General features: G+C 46.3%; 1 protein-coding gene across 2 annotated transcripts; it reads left to right on the forward strand.

Moving 5' to 3' along the window:
• Positions 1 to 183: 183 nt before the first annotated feature.
• MSL1 (MSL complex subunit 1) lies at positions 184 to 12,734 on the forward strand. 2 transcript variants are annotated; one of them, XM_067714970.1, is made up of 9 exons: positions 184 to 1,285; positions 3,976 to 4,199; positions 5,484 to 5,866; positions 7,769 to 7,816; positions 8,268 to 8,332; positions 8,975 to 9,042; positions 9,437 to 9,561; positions 9,703 to 9,775; positions 10,176 to 12,734. In XM_067714970.1, exons 1-9 carry the CDS (start codon positions 518 to 520, stop codon positions 10,264 to 10,266), a joined length of 1,845 nt encoding a protein of 614 aa, XP_067571071.1. In that variant the 5' UTR covers positions 184 to 517; the 3' UTR covers positions 10,267 to 12,734. The 2 variants fall into 2 exon arrangements, with proteins under 2 accessions (XP_067571071.1, XP_067571072.1); XM_067714971.1 differs by lacking the exon at positions 7,769 to 7,816.

Consider the following 12,734-nt stretch of genomic DNA (forward strand, 5'->3'; position numbering starts at 1 on the left):
CGGGGGAGGCGACAGACCCCCTCCCGGAGTAGGAGGGCTTTGGGCGGACCCATCCCTCCCACCCCCTCCTGAGGAGGAGGGGGGGGAAAATGGAGGCTCGGGGCGGCTGAGGCGAGCTCCGGGGCGGGGGGCCGGGGCGGGGAAGGGGGTGTGTGGGGTGGGGAGACGAGGCGGGCCCGGCCGGGCCAGGGGGGGCCGAAGCGAGCTCCGGGGATGAGCTCGGGGGCGGCTGGGTGCGAGCTCCTGCCTCTGAGGCGAAGGCGGCGGCGGCGGCAGCAGAGGCGGCGGCGAGGCCCCCATGGGCCGGCGGCGGGCCTCAGCCGCGGCCTCCACTTCTCCGCACGCCGGCGGGATGGCGCCCGGGCCCCGGAGGAGCCGCGCTAGCCAAGGCCTGCTGCCGCGCTGCTGAGGCGAGCCCGCCAAACTCCCCTCCCCCTCCTCCGTCCTCGACCCCCCGCACCTCACCCCTTCCCCACCCCCTCCTCCGTTTCGGTCCCCGGCGCTGCTCCGGACCACTATGACCATGAGATCCGCAGTGTTCAAGGCGGCCGCGGCCCCTGCCGGCGGCAACCCTGAGCAGCGACTGGACTACGAGCGAGCTGCGGCGCTGGGCGGGCCCGAGGACGAGCCCGGGGCGGCCGAAGCCCACTTCCTCCCCCGGCACCGTAAGCTCAAGGAGCCGGGGCCTCCGCTGGCCTCCTCCCAGGGCGGGAGCCCTGCGCCCTCCCCGGCCGGCTGCGGCGGCAAGGGCCGGGGCTTGTTACTCCCGGCCGGGGCGGCCCCCGGGCAGCAGGAAGAGAGCTGGGGCGGCTCGGTGCCCTTGCCCTGTCCGCCCCCGGCCACCAAACAAGCTGGCATTGGGGGGGAGCCAGCGGCAGCCGGAGCCGGCTGCAGTCCCCGACCCAAGTATCAGGCGGTGCTGCCCATTCAGACGGGCTCTCTCGTGGCGGCGGCCAAAGAGCCTACGCCCTGGGCTGGGGACAAGGGTGGGGCGGCTCCCCCAGGTGCCACCGCCTCGGACCCGGCGGGACCCCCACCACTACCTCTGCCCGGGCCGCCACCCCTCGCGCCCACCGCCGCCGCCGGAACCCTGGCGGCCAGCGAGGGCCGATGGAAGAGTACGAGGAAGAGCCCTCTCGGGGGTGGCGGCGGCTCGGGAGCCTCCAGTCAGGCCGCCTGCCTCAAACAGATCCTTCTGCTGCAATTGGACCTCATCGAACAGCAGCAGCAGCAGCTGCAGGCCAAGGAGAAGGAGATCGAGGAGCTGAAGTCAGAGAGAGACACGGTACGGGAGGGGTTAATCTGCGTTCGGGACTAGGAGCGAGTTGTGCGCATGCTCGGGGGAAGGGGGCTGTAGGAGGTTAAGGTATCCCTAGGTTAGGGGTAAGGAGGTTGGCCACCAACGTAGGAGTCTTCTTAGTTAACGGGTCCTTGGGAGCCAGGCCCACAGACACACGTTGGGTTGGAGGGAGGGGTTAAAGGGCAACCTCCCAGGGGGAGGGGGAGGGGGAGGGGAAGTTTCAGGTGCCAAAGGGTTAATTTAAAATGACAGCCCCAGACGTGTGGGAAAGACGTTTAGAGTGGGAAAAGACCTGATTTGTGAGGGGTTGAAAAATGAAAAGGTGGGATACATATGTGGTGGCTTTATGGAAGGGGTTAACTTAAAGAGCTTTGCGTTATAAATGTATTCTGGAGGAGAGGGCCATAGCAGCTGTTGCTCCAAGCACTGCTGTAGCATCTTTAGACAGAGTAGTAGGCCTTTTAATTGGCAGAGGGGTCGAGGTGATTCACAGTGGAACCCTATTACAGCTTTTTAAAATGATATTAAGAGAATCATCACCTTTGATTTCAGACAGTTTTTCATAGGAATCTGAGTTATAAAACATGACCTGCTAACCAGCTCCCTTGTATGAGCATGGTGTTTAGAGGCTGGAAGGTTTTTAAGGCATCAGGGGAAATTAAGCTTATTAAATGTATTAAGTAGACCAAAATTTTTTCCCCTATATTAGAATCTTAGGGTAGTAGGGAAGTCATTTATTATTTCTTTGTACTTCTGAGGAGCACGACTATATAGGGTTATTTTTACTGCAGCAGTAGTTAAGGGCACCTTATGTGTTAAAACATATTCCTCCAGATATCAGGAAAGCTGTGGTGGTGGGATATTACTGTGCTAGCATACCTTACAGCTGCCTAAAAATAAACATGGTTTCTACAATTGTTGTGTTCAGGCTGCAGCAGTCTCTCTCTCTCCCTCCCTCTCCCTCTCCCTCTCCCTCTCCCTCTCTCTCTTTCTCTCTCTCTCTCTCTCTCTCTCTCCCTCTCCCTCTCTCCCTCTCTCCCTCTCTCCCTCCCTCCCTCCCTCCCTCCCTCCCTCCCTCCCTCTCTCCCTCTCTCCCTCTCTCCCTCTCTCCCTCTCTCCCTCTCTCCCTCTCTCCCTCTCTCCCTCTCTCCCTCTCTCCCTCTCTCCCTCCCTCTCCCTCTCTGGCGTTGTGTGCGCCAAGGGCTGAGCAGGAGAGCAGAGGGCTGTTCATTTTGTTTGCTTTCCAAATGAATCTCTCCAGGCAGCGACTGCTTTATTGGAGAATGCATTCTGCAAGGTGGAATGGGAGCTGGGGCCGGTCTCATTAAAATATCTCATGGTGTTGATTTGTGGAAGTTACTCAACATGGAGGTGGCACTGCTCAGCTACTGTACTGCAGTCTAGGGGTGTGATGGTACTGTAATTACAACACATCGTGTCCTTATTTGGGGGGGGGGGAGGCGGGAAGAGAACGACCAGTGAAGGAGAAGAAATCAAGGAAATGTCACCCATAAACCGTGTTTAAGTAATGTTAAGGCTGTGAATCAAAACAGAAGATGAAATGAGAATGTGGCTGACAGGGGGGCTCTCTGCTGATTGTGGAGGTTTCTGTTCAGTACCTGAGGTAATGGCCCCTTTGCAGACTTTCCTAGGCAGGAAAAGCGGGGTGAGTTAAGGATAGAGTGTCAGTCTGAACTTGGCATTCATTGCCTCTGTTGTGTATTGCAGTCTTAGCGATGCTTAAGCTTGTTTCTCTTATTCCAGTTGTTGTTTGGCCTCTCATGAAATCTGTGCAGCTAAGTGGATGTAATGAAGTCAACATTAATATCACAGTCTAACCCAAATAAAATTCTTATTATAGGGTGTAAGTAGCACATTTGGCATCTTTTCTCAGAACATTTTAATGTGAACTTTTCAATGATAATAGACTTCCATTTCCTGTTTGATTATGTGGTCCTCCCTTTAACTAGAATTAAAAGACTTTGTTTTCAATATTCAGACAAATAGGTATAATTTTTTTGTTATCTCAAATGCAAAGCAATATGTATATTTGATGATTGATGGGATTTATGGGTACTGGTTCTTTTATAATTCTTCCAAATTGAGTGTTCATTATTTAGGTGGCACTTCCCCATCCCCACCCCACCCGCCTTCAAATAACACTGCAATCCCTAGTGGCACTGTGATTGTGTGAGCTTTTAATTCCTTCTCAATGTACTGTCTGGACTTTGTCCTTGTGTATAGTGTTTTGGAGTGGAAGTAGAGAGGATAGGGTTTGGAGAACCTTAGGGCCTCCTAAAAGAACATTAAGGTTAATTCTGGAAACTCCCAAACTGACTTGGAGCCACATGGTTAGCAGTAGCAGAGACCATGCCATTTAAAAGGCATGTTGTGGCCCCTCCCAGTGAAGAGGATTTTCGTTCAGAAGAATGAAGTACAAATTCCCCCATGCCCCTCCCCAACTAGTTTAGCCCCTAAAATCAAGCAGTGTACCTTGTCTTCTCTATTGTGTTTAAGAAAATCTATTCAGATTAATGTCTGCCTGTTAAAAATAAGTTGAATTGCTATGGTTCATGGAAAGAGGCAGAAGACCATACTGATTCGCAAATAGGGCTAAGCACCTGTGTTTAATTTTTTTGTTTTTTAAGTCTGCATTTTGCCATTCTCTCTTTTAGCTCCTTGCTCGGATTGAACGTATGGAAAGGCGGATGCAGCTGGTAAAGAAGGATAACGAGAAGGAAAGGCACAAGCTGTTTCAGGGCTATGAAACTGAAGAGAGAGAGGAAACGGAGATATCCGAGAAAATTAAACTGGAGTGCCAGCCGGAGCTTTCCGAGACATCCCAGACTCTGCCTCCCAAGCCTTTCTCCTGTGGGCGGAGTGGAAAGGGACACAAAAGGTGTGCTGATAACTTTGTTACACTGTCTGGACATGAGGTCACCTGTTTCCAGTGACTGAGAGTAAGGGATTAGGACTTATGAATTTGTTTTAATAGAACTATATCTTGAATCATGAGGTCTTCTGTGCTGAGAAACTGTCTTGAAACATTCTTGCGCAGACTATGTACGTCTGTTAGGAACATTTTGGTCACCGTAGTAACTACAGAATGCAGAGTACATCATAAAGAGAATGGGCAACAAATGTGACAGCTGAGTTTCTTAAAGAAAACTATAGCCCTTCACTTCAAGTTAGGAAGTGTTAAATTCCTTCATTGCATCAGGCACTGGTAGACATTAAAATGTAAGCTCTAAGTGTCCTTGGACTCGAAGAGATTAGTCTAGCTATAAGGATGGCATAGGTTTTGAAAACTCAGAATTCAACTGCAATAAAATATGCAGATAGACAACAGTGATACAAACTATTCAGAGATTAAAGATTATTGTGCGTTAAAATAGTGAAACTTTAAGGAGGAGATGGATCTTGAAAAAGAAGTATAGAATTTAGATTGGTAAAAAGGAGAGGAGATGGCATCCTAGAAGTGTGTGTGTGTGTGTGTGTGTGTGTGTGTGTAGACTGGTGGGAGAAAGAGAGCCAGAAGATAGCAAGAAAAAAGAAACAGAGATTGTAATTAACATGGTGTAGGTTTGGAGGGGTAGAATAAGAGACTGGTCTCTGGCTGACAGGAATGAAACAGGCCACAAAGTAGAGGCCTCTAATGTTAGCTAAAGGGTCTTTTTTTTTTTTTTTTTTTTGCGGTACGCGGGCCTCTCACTGTTGTGGCCTCTCCCGTTGCGGAGCACAGGCTCCGGACGCGCAGGCTCAGCGGCCATGGCTCACGGGCCCAGCCGCTCCGCGGCATGTGGGATCTTCCCGGACCGGGGCACGAACCCGTGTCCCCTGCATCAGCAGGCAGACTCTCAACCACTGCGCCACCAGGGAAGCCCCAGCTAAAGGATCTTGAATAAAATAGGGACCTTTTTAGATTTAGTAGACAGTAGGATACTAGTAGAGGTTCTTAAGCATGGAAACTCACTTGTTCAACAAGCATTTACTAAGGGCCTATTATATATACTGTTAAGCATGAAGCTGTTCCTGCTCATGGCAGCCAAATGAACGCAGATATTTAGATACTTGAATACTGGTTATTTTGAAGCAAGCTAGTTCTCTTGCCCCAAAATGTAATCAAATTAGATTTTATTCAAGAGTCAATAAATTCTATAATGTTTTCTTCCCTATCTAATAGGAAATCCCCATTTGGAAGTACAGAAAGAAAGATTCCTGTTAAAAAGCTGGCTCCTGAATTTTCAAAAGTCAAAACAAAAACTCCTAAGCACTCTCCTGTTAAAGAGGAACCCTGTGGTTCCTTATCTGAAACTGTTTGTAAACGTGAATTGAGGAGCCAGGAAACTCCAGAAAAGCCCCGGTCTTCAGTGGACACCCCGCCAAGACTCTCGACTCCCCAGAAGGGACCCAGCACCCATCCCAAGGAGAAAGCCTTCTCAAGTGAGATAGAAGATTTGCCGTACCTTTCCACCACAGAAATGTATTTGTGTCGTTGGCACCAGCCTCCCCCATCACCGTTACCATTACGGGAATCCTCTCCAAAGAAGGAGGAGACTGTAGCAAGTAAGGCATAGAGAACACTTGCTCTTATACCCTAGTGGTGGCGGTCAAGCTAACAAGTGTGAAAATGCCTTTGGCATTTTTAAAAAAGTGCAATCAATAAAGCAGAGTTCTGTCAAGAATGAGTAAGTTAACAGCCAGAGACAGACACTGTGCAGGCATTGCAAATAGATGGAATTACAGCAAAATGTGCTCAATGTATTTGCCTGCTTACAACACTGGGAGATGTGTTTGCCAGTAAGTTGCTCATCACAAGAGCACCAGACTTGGGGGTGTAATCTCCGGCAACTTGCATGCCCTCTGAAAGAAGGGTTTTCTGTGCTGTGAAATGCATAGAACTTATACTTTGCCATGCACGACTGTTCCTGCAATTGATATTGTGTGAAACCTGGGAGGGTGGTCTTTGGGTGTTCTCAGGGGCCAATGGTAATTTTTGGGTTGGGGAGCCAGTTTGGGGTGGGGAATTTCACCTGGGCCTCCGCTCTTTAACTATATAAACATTTATCTGTATCTCTATGTCCCGGTCTGGGGGGCAGGAGGAATCTGCCAAAGACCAACAGTCTTACTTTATCTTACGATACTTCACAAAGGTTCTAAATGTGAAGAGTTTACTTGGATTGCAGTAGCCCATTGGTTGTTCATATATTTAAATAAAATGGTCTACAAACTATTTTTCAAACAATAAGGACTATCTTGGGATATCTGAGCTGCTTGGGATGGGTGTGGGGTATGGGACCTTGGTCTTCATTCCCTTTTTTTTCTTCATGGCTTCCACACAGAGATGCTCCCCTATCTCCTACATCAACCAGTAACTGGAATGTGCCTTCAATCGTGTAATGTTAGTCTGTGACAGTCACAGCGGGTGCTCCGGGGTGACGGTGGGGAAGCCTTGGATAGAGTCACAGCCCTGAGTTTCTGATGCTGTGTCTTGCCCTAGTAGGGATGGGGATGGGAATCCATTCCAGTAAGACAAGAGCATTCTCCAGGCTTTGTTTGGCTGTTCTGGTGACAAAATTAAGTGGGGAAGATAGATTACTCTTCTTAATTATCTAAAATTCATTAGGCCTTACACTTGAGTACATGCGATAGACCAGGACCCTGATCTAGGCTCAGGTTTTTTGTTGGTTCAGTTAGTTGAACAGGTTCATCCTTAATGGTTAACCTTCTTGCTGCCATGGCAATGCTGTGTAACAAGAGAAACCGTGAAGCAATTTCCCATCCGGGATTGGGAAATGGCTTAGTCCGGAGCTGTTCTGTGTGACTGGCTATTTTTGAAAACCCTTTCTGCCCTAGTACAGAAAATTCCAAACACGTCTAATATTGTGGGCCTAGCAGTACAGAAAGAGTCTGATTGGGGGGAATCCCAGTCCTTTGAGGACCCTGAGTTGTGAATAAACGTGTGAATCCTTATTCTTGACGCCCCTATCTCAAGAGGAAGTCTCAATGGCTTGTTCTAAGGAAGCCAAAGTCTTTGTGCATGTTGTTCAGGCTGGACCAGCAAGGTAGTTTGTTTGGAGGGAGGAGGGAGCTGTTTAAGAAGACTACATATGTAAGTTTTGAGAACACTGATCTTTTATTTGAAAAATAGGGTCAACTTTTACTCACCTGCCATGTTCTGAGTTTAAGGTTTGATATCCTTGGCCATCAACTGTTGCAGGGAAACCACCCTAAATAATGAAGAAAAGAAGTCGTCTCAGTGTAAAAAAAAAAGTGGTGGGCTTATTTTCTTTTCTTTTGTCTGTTGTTCCCTCTTCCCCTCCCCCAGAGAGAAATTCTCAAAAGAACAACTCAAAAAACCAAAATGGCTTCCTAGTGAGAACTTCAGTGATGATCCTTTCCTCCATTTTGGGTATGGGCTTTTTTTCTTTTTACACTGAGGTGATTCTTCTTTCCTGCATTATTTAGGGTGTCTGATGCCATCAAGTGTTGCAGGAGAAACTTCAGTCTTGGCTGGTGAGTAGAATAGGAACTGTGCTGGCTGGGTCTGGGGTGGGGGTGGTGGGATGGTGGATGGTTGGGAGCTGCATTCCCCATCAGTTGGATGGGGGAGAGTGAGATTCCTTGGTGTATGATTACACTATAGACTTCAAAATGACTACAAATTTCAGTTGTTTTTCAGGAACTGCAATAGCATCCATTATGTGAATTGTCAGGTATTGGTTTAGGGTTTTTTGTGATCCTGTGTTTGGCAGACTGCAATGGCATTTTAGGTTCTTTTAATACCGTAGCAAGGACACTGAATATGGCTTCAGGTGAGGCCATAGAATGGATTCCTATCACTTGGTAACTTTGTCTTATCTGGGAGAGATCTCTTGTCCTAGTGAATAGTAGGTTGTGTGACCTTGGATTTAAGGGTGGTTCCACCCCTCCTCCCTTTCTTTCTCTCTTTCTTTTTTCTTTCCAGTTCCTTCTTGGAGGGACCACTCAGTAGAGCCTCTAAGGGACCCAAATCCTTCAGACCTTTTGGAGGTAGGTACCTAAGACCTGTCAGTAGAAGGGAGTGAGAGAGAGAAATGGGGCTGTTACTTGAATATGTCATTGTAACTGTATGGATGGGTTAAATAGAACTTTGAAGCAAGAAGGTAACTTGAGAGATTATCTAGTCCAACTCCTTTGTTGTATAGATGAGAAAACTGAGGTCCAGAGTGGCTAAGTGATTTATTAAAAAATAAATAACTAGGGAATGTTCAAAACAAAGCTAGATTCCATGCTATGTAGAAAAGTTAGCGTGTACCACTCAGCAACAGAATTATATATTCCAACCTCATTTGACTCTTATAAGTTTGATACTTACTTTAAACTCAGACTCTTACAAAGTATAGAGGTAGGGAGGGTTTGTGGCAGTCTCAAGGGTTGTTTCAGTTTGATGTGACTTTCACCTTGGAAAATTATAGAAATGATTTTGGAATATGGAGATTCTACAGGGTAGGGGTGGGGAAAGGAGTATGTGTTTTGTTGATTTTGTTACCAGGAGGTTCCTATGATATCCATAGAACTCACAGACTCAGGTGGGACCTGAAGGTGAAAGATTTTACATTCCTGGAAGCTGGAAATGAGTATACATGTGTCACACGGTGATAAGTAGCTTATCAGCTGCTATTCTTTACACAGAACCTGGATGACAGTGTGTTTTCGAAGCGGCATGCAAAACTGGAGCTGGATGAGAAGAGAAGGAAAAGGTGAGGCTGGAGATGTCCATTCTGGGGACAACTGAGCCCTATAGGACCCTAACCTCTCTTATCTATGCTGAGGGGAGCCCTGGAGCTCTTAATACTTTTCAATTACTCAATTGGTTGAGTATCAGAGTGTGAAGTGGTTGTTGTTATACACGTTTGGCCTCTTTTTCTTCTGGGGAACACCAACACATGATCTAGACTGCCAGACCTATACAGCTCTTCCCTAACCAAGCAGGCGGTTCTCTTTACCCCCGTACCCCTCCCCACCCCCCATCCCCCATCTAGAAGACTCAGCAGAGATCTCCCTAGCATCTGGATTGTGTGAGTTGCCTTTATAGAGCTGGTTTTCAGTAATGTTGGGTTTGTTTGTTTTGTTTGTCTGGTTTGTTTTTCCCAGATGGGATATTCAGAGGATCAGGGAACAAAGAATTTTACAGCGACTGCAGCTCAGAATGTATAAAAAGAAAGGAATTCAGGAATCTGAGCCCGAGGTTACCTCATTTTTCCCTGAGCCAGATGATGGTAAGTTTTGTTTATCTAAAAGAGTACAGGGCTCCAGGATACAACTTGCTCTGAATGAATGCAGTATTTTGGAACAGGTATAGTTGCTAGACATTTTCCATCTGTGTCACTAACAAGGTCCCGTTTGGCTTTCTTCCGTAGTTGAAAGTTTGATGATTACCCCCTTCTTGCCTGTTGTAGCATTTGGACGACCATTACCAAAACTAACTCCACAGTAAGTATAAAGTTTTTTTCCCCTCCTCTCTCAGGTAGTCTGTGCTTCACCTCCCTTCCAGACTTCATGAAAGCCTAGATATAAGGTGGAATAGCTGGCTTAGGGATAGCCATGGCTCTTTGACAGAAGTGAGGCTGCCTGGGCCACTAGTTTTTGCAGTGATAAGATTCCCAAGCCAGGAATTAGGAGGATTGCTTTTTGAATTAGAAATAGATTATTCAATCACTTTAATGGCACACCATTGCTCTGGCTTTGAGGCAGGAAAGACAATCTAAACCTGGGACTTGGGAGTCAGGGCTAGGAGTGGTAAAGGGCATAGTGTCTTTTTCTGAGTTAGTCTCATGTCCATACTGAGTTTCTTCTAGTCTTGCAGGTTGATTTCTGTATCCTTTTTTGCCAGGAATTTTGAGCTGCCCTGGTTGGATGAGCGTAGCCGATGCAGGTTGGAGATCCAGAAGAAGCAAACACCTCATCGGACATGTAGGAAATAGCTGTGCTGGCAAGAACCTTCTGTCTTCAGATAGTTGTAGCATGCCATTCCCAGAGAGTGGCAGAGACCTGTATATGTGACCGATGTCCTCATGTATGTTATCATTCGCTGGTAATGCCCTTCCATACTCCCCTGATCTTGGTTTTGTTTTCATCACTCTGATTTCACAAATACTCTTTCACTGGGCTAATTGTGAATTATGGAGGGTGATTGGGATTTCTTTTCCCCTTTTGGGGAAATGAACTCTCAAGTTAAATCTGTAGGATGGCAGATTTGGAAGCTTCAGGGGTCTGCTTCTCTACATTTGCCTATGTTAAAAGGGTGAAAGGGCTCTCTTCATTAGACTTTTGGAAGATGAAGCAACCCCTGCCTTTAGAGCTGTGCCTGCATGGCACTCTTCTTGCCCTGGTATACCCTTCCTTATAGTGTGAGCATAGTGGTTTTTACCCTAAAACAAAACAAAACAAAAAACCTCACCATGAGCTTAAGGACCAGATGAGGAATAACAAGTGACGTGATAAAGCAAGTCATCTTCACAGGGTAGAAAAGAGGTTGGAGTTGGTAGATAAATATCTGAAAAGACAGTTCTCTTAAAACTATCCTGTGATATAGCCATGTGGGAAGGGATGTTTGGCTGTGATTATTTTCTTAGTTAATGGGTAACTGAATTTCTTCCCCCACCCCTCAAAGAATAAAATCTTCTGAAAAGAGAATGAGGATGGTAAGTTTGGGACCAGTCATGGCTCTAAACAAAAGCCGTTGGTGTTTGGGGATGGCATGCCAGATCCTGTATAGATGTCTTTGTGTCACATCACTTCTCCAGTATTCCTTAGTTGGGTTTTATCCTTTTAGCTGAGCTCTTGGTGGTGGGATAGAGATTTAGGGAGGGTGGGGGTGTGTGTGGAAATATGTGCTTCCTTTGGCTGGCAAATGTCTACATCTTGAAACAAACAGATGTACCTAATGAGCTTCTCCGTTCATTTTGTAAAAATAGATTTGTATGTGTACCATCTTAGTTCCCCCCTCCCACCCACCTCCCACCCCACCCCCATTTTGTTAAAAGAATTTCAGGACAGCACTCCAGGCCACTTTGGTCTCAGTGTAAGATCCCTGTAACTATCTGGAAGGAAAATAGAGCCAAGACCTCTGGTCTTAAATATATAGGAATTGCCTTTCTTTAGTCTTCAGGACTATTGTATGAAAACAAGTAGGGGTCTAATCTCCTAGAAGGTAGGGGCTTTTATCCTTGAAGAGAATATGTCCCCAGATTATTAGCACTTTTAGAGGAGAAGCCAAGGTATGTAGGATGTGTGGCCGGCCCATCAGTGGAGCATGAGAGAATGGGATACCATTGTGGGAAGGGAAGAAAAAAGTTCCTCAGGGGCCTCCCACTGCTAAAGCTTTTTGTGAGATGTTGATCTGTGCTCCCTGAGTTTGACTTTTAAAGGAATTACTCTGGCAGCACATGTAGTATTCTTGGATGATCTTGCTGCTCTTATTTCTCCTTTGTGTGTGTGTGTGTGTGTGTGGCTATGGGTTTTCATTTGTAACTCCATCTGCTTAGGAGAGTGGGCTCTCCACAAGGGAACCTGCTGTGAACTTCATTGCAGCAAGAATGTAGAGAGAAATAGGACTTATTCCACTAGGGGCTCTCATCTCACACCTTAAGGAGAGGAAGGAGATTTCTAGAAAAACTGGGCCAGATTTTCTTTGTTCTCCATCATTTTAATATGGCAAGCTGTTTGGCTTTCCTACTCTGACCTATGTTATGTTCCTTTATAATGTGCCCAAGAAGAAAAAGACCAGTCAGTGTCTCTTTTATTCCTTGATTCCTCTCAGTTTCTTCTTGATTTTCAGCATTTGTCAGACTCCTAATTTGGGTATGCATTAGCAAACTTAGCCTTTATGTTTGTGCCTATCCAGCAGACTCCCCAGATTTTGAACTTGAGTTAGACTAAGAGGAATCCATGGGTGCTATCTGGCCAGTCTTAAGTGGATTCTATTTCCTTGGTTCTCCCTCTACCTAGGACCTCTTATTTTATTGTCCCCTCTTCTAGATCAATTCTCCTTTGATTTGGATATGTTGAAGTTTTGTTGAGAAGGAGGTTGGAGAGTAGATTAGCAAAGTTCCAAGAGCAAAATTACAGTGTGTTGAAGTGTGGGGGGAAAATTAGTCTTATTTTTTCCCTACATGGGATACAACACTGAAATTCAATCTTCAACTGAAGGACCTGCAGTTCTCCTAAAACACAGTTCTTTGTTTCTTTCCTTAACAAAGTTTAAGCTAGTGTTAATAAATTAAAAAGAGAAATTGCTTGTCTGTCCACTTCAGCTTTGTTTTATGCCCGTTTCATATTGTTGTCTGTGTTGTAATTCATACTTTTGATACCATTTCTGATGTGTAAAATTGGTTGTCTTGTAAATATCTTATAAAGAGTTCAATTGTAAATAAACTATTGTGGCTGTTAA

The sequence above is a fragment of the Pseudorca crassidens genome, chromosome 19 (genome assembly GCF_039906515.1).
Source record: "Pseudorca crassidens isolate mPseCra1 chromosome 19, mPseCra1.hap1, whole genome shotgun sequence".
Lineage (NCBI taxonomy): Eukaryota > Metazoa > Chordata > Mammalia > Artiodactyla > Delphinidae > Pseudorca > Pseudorca crassidens.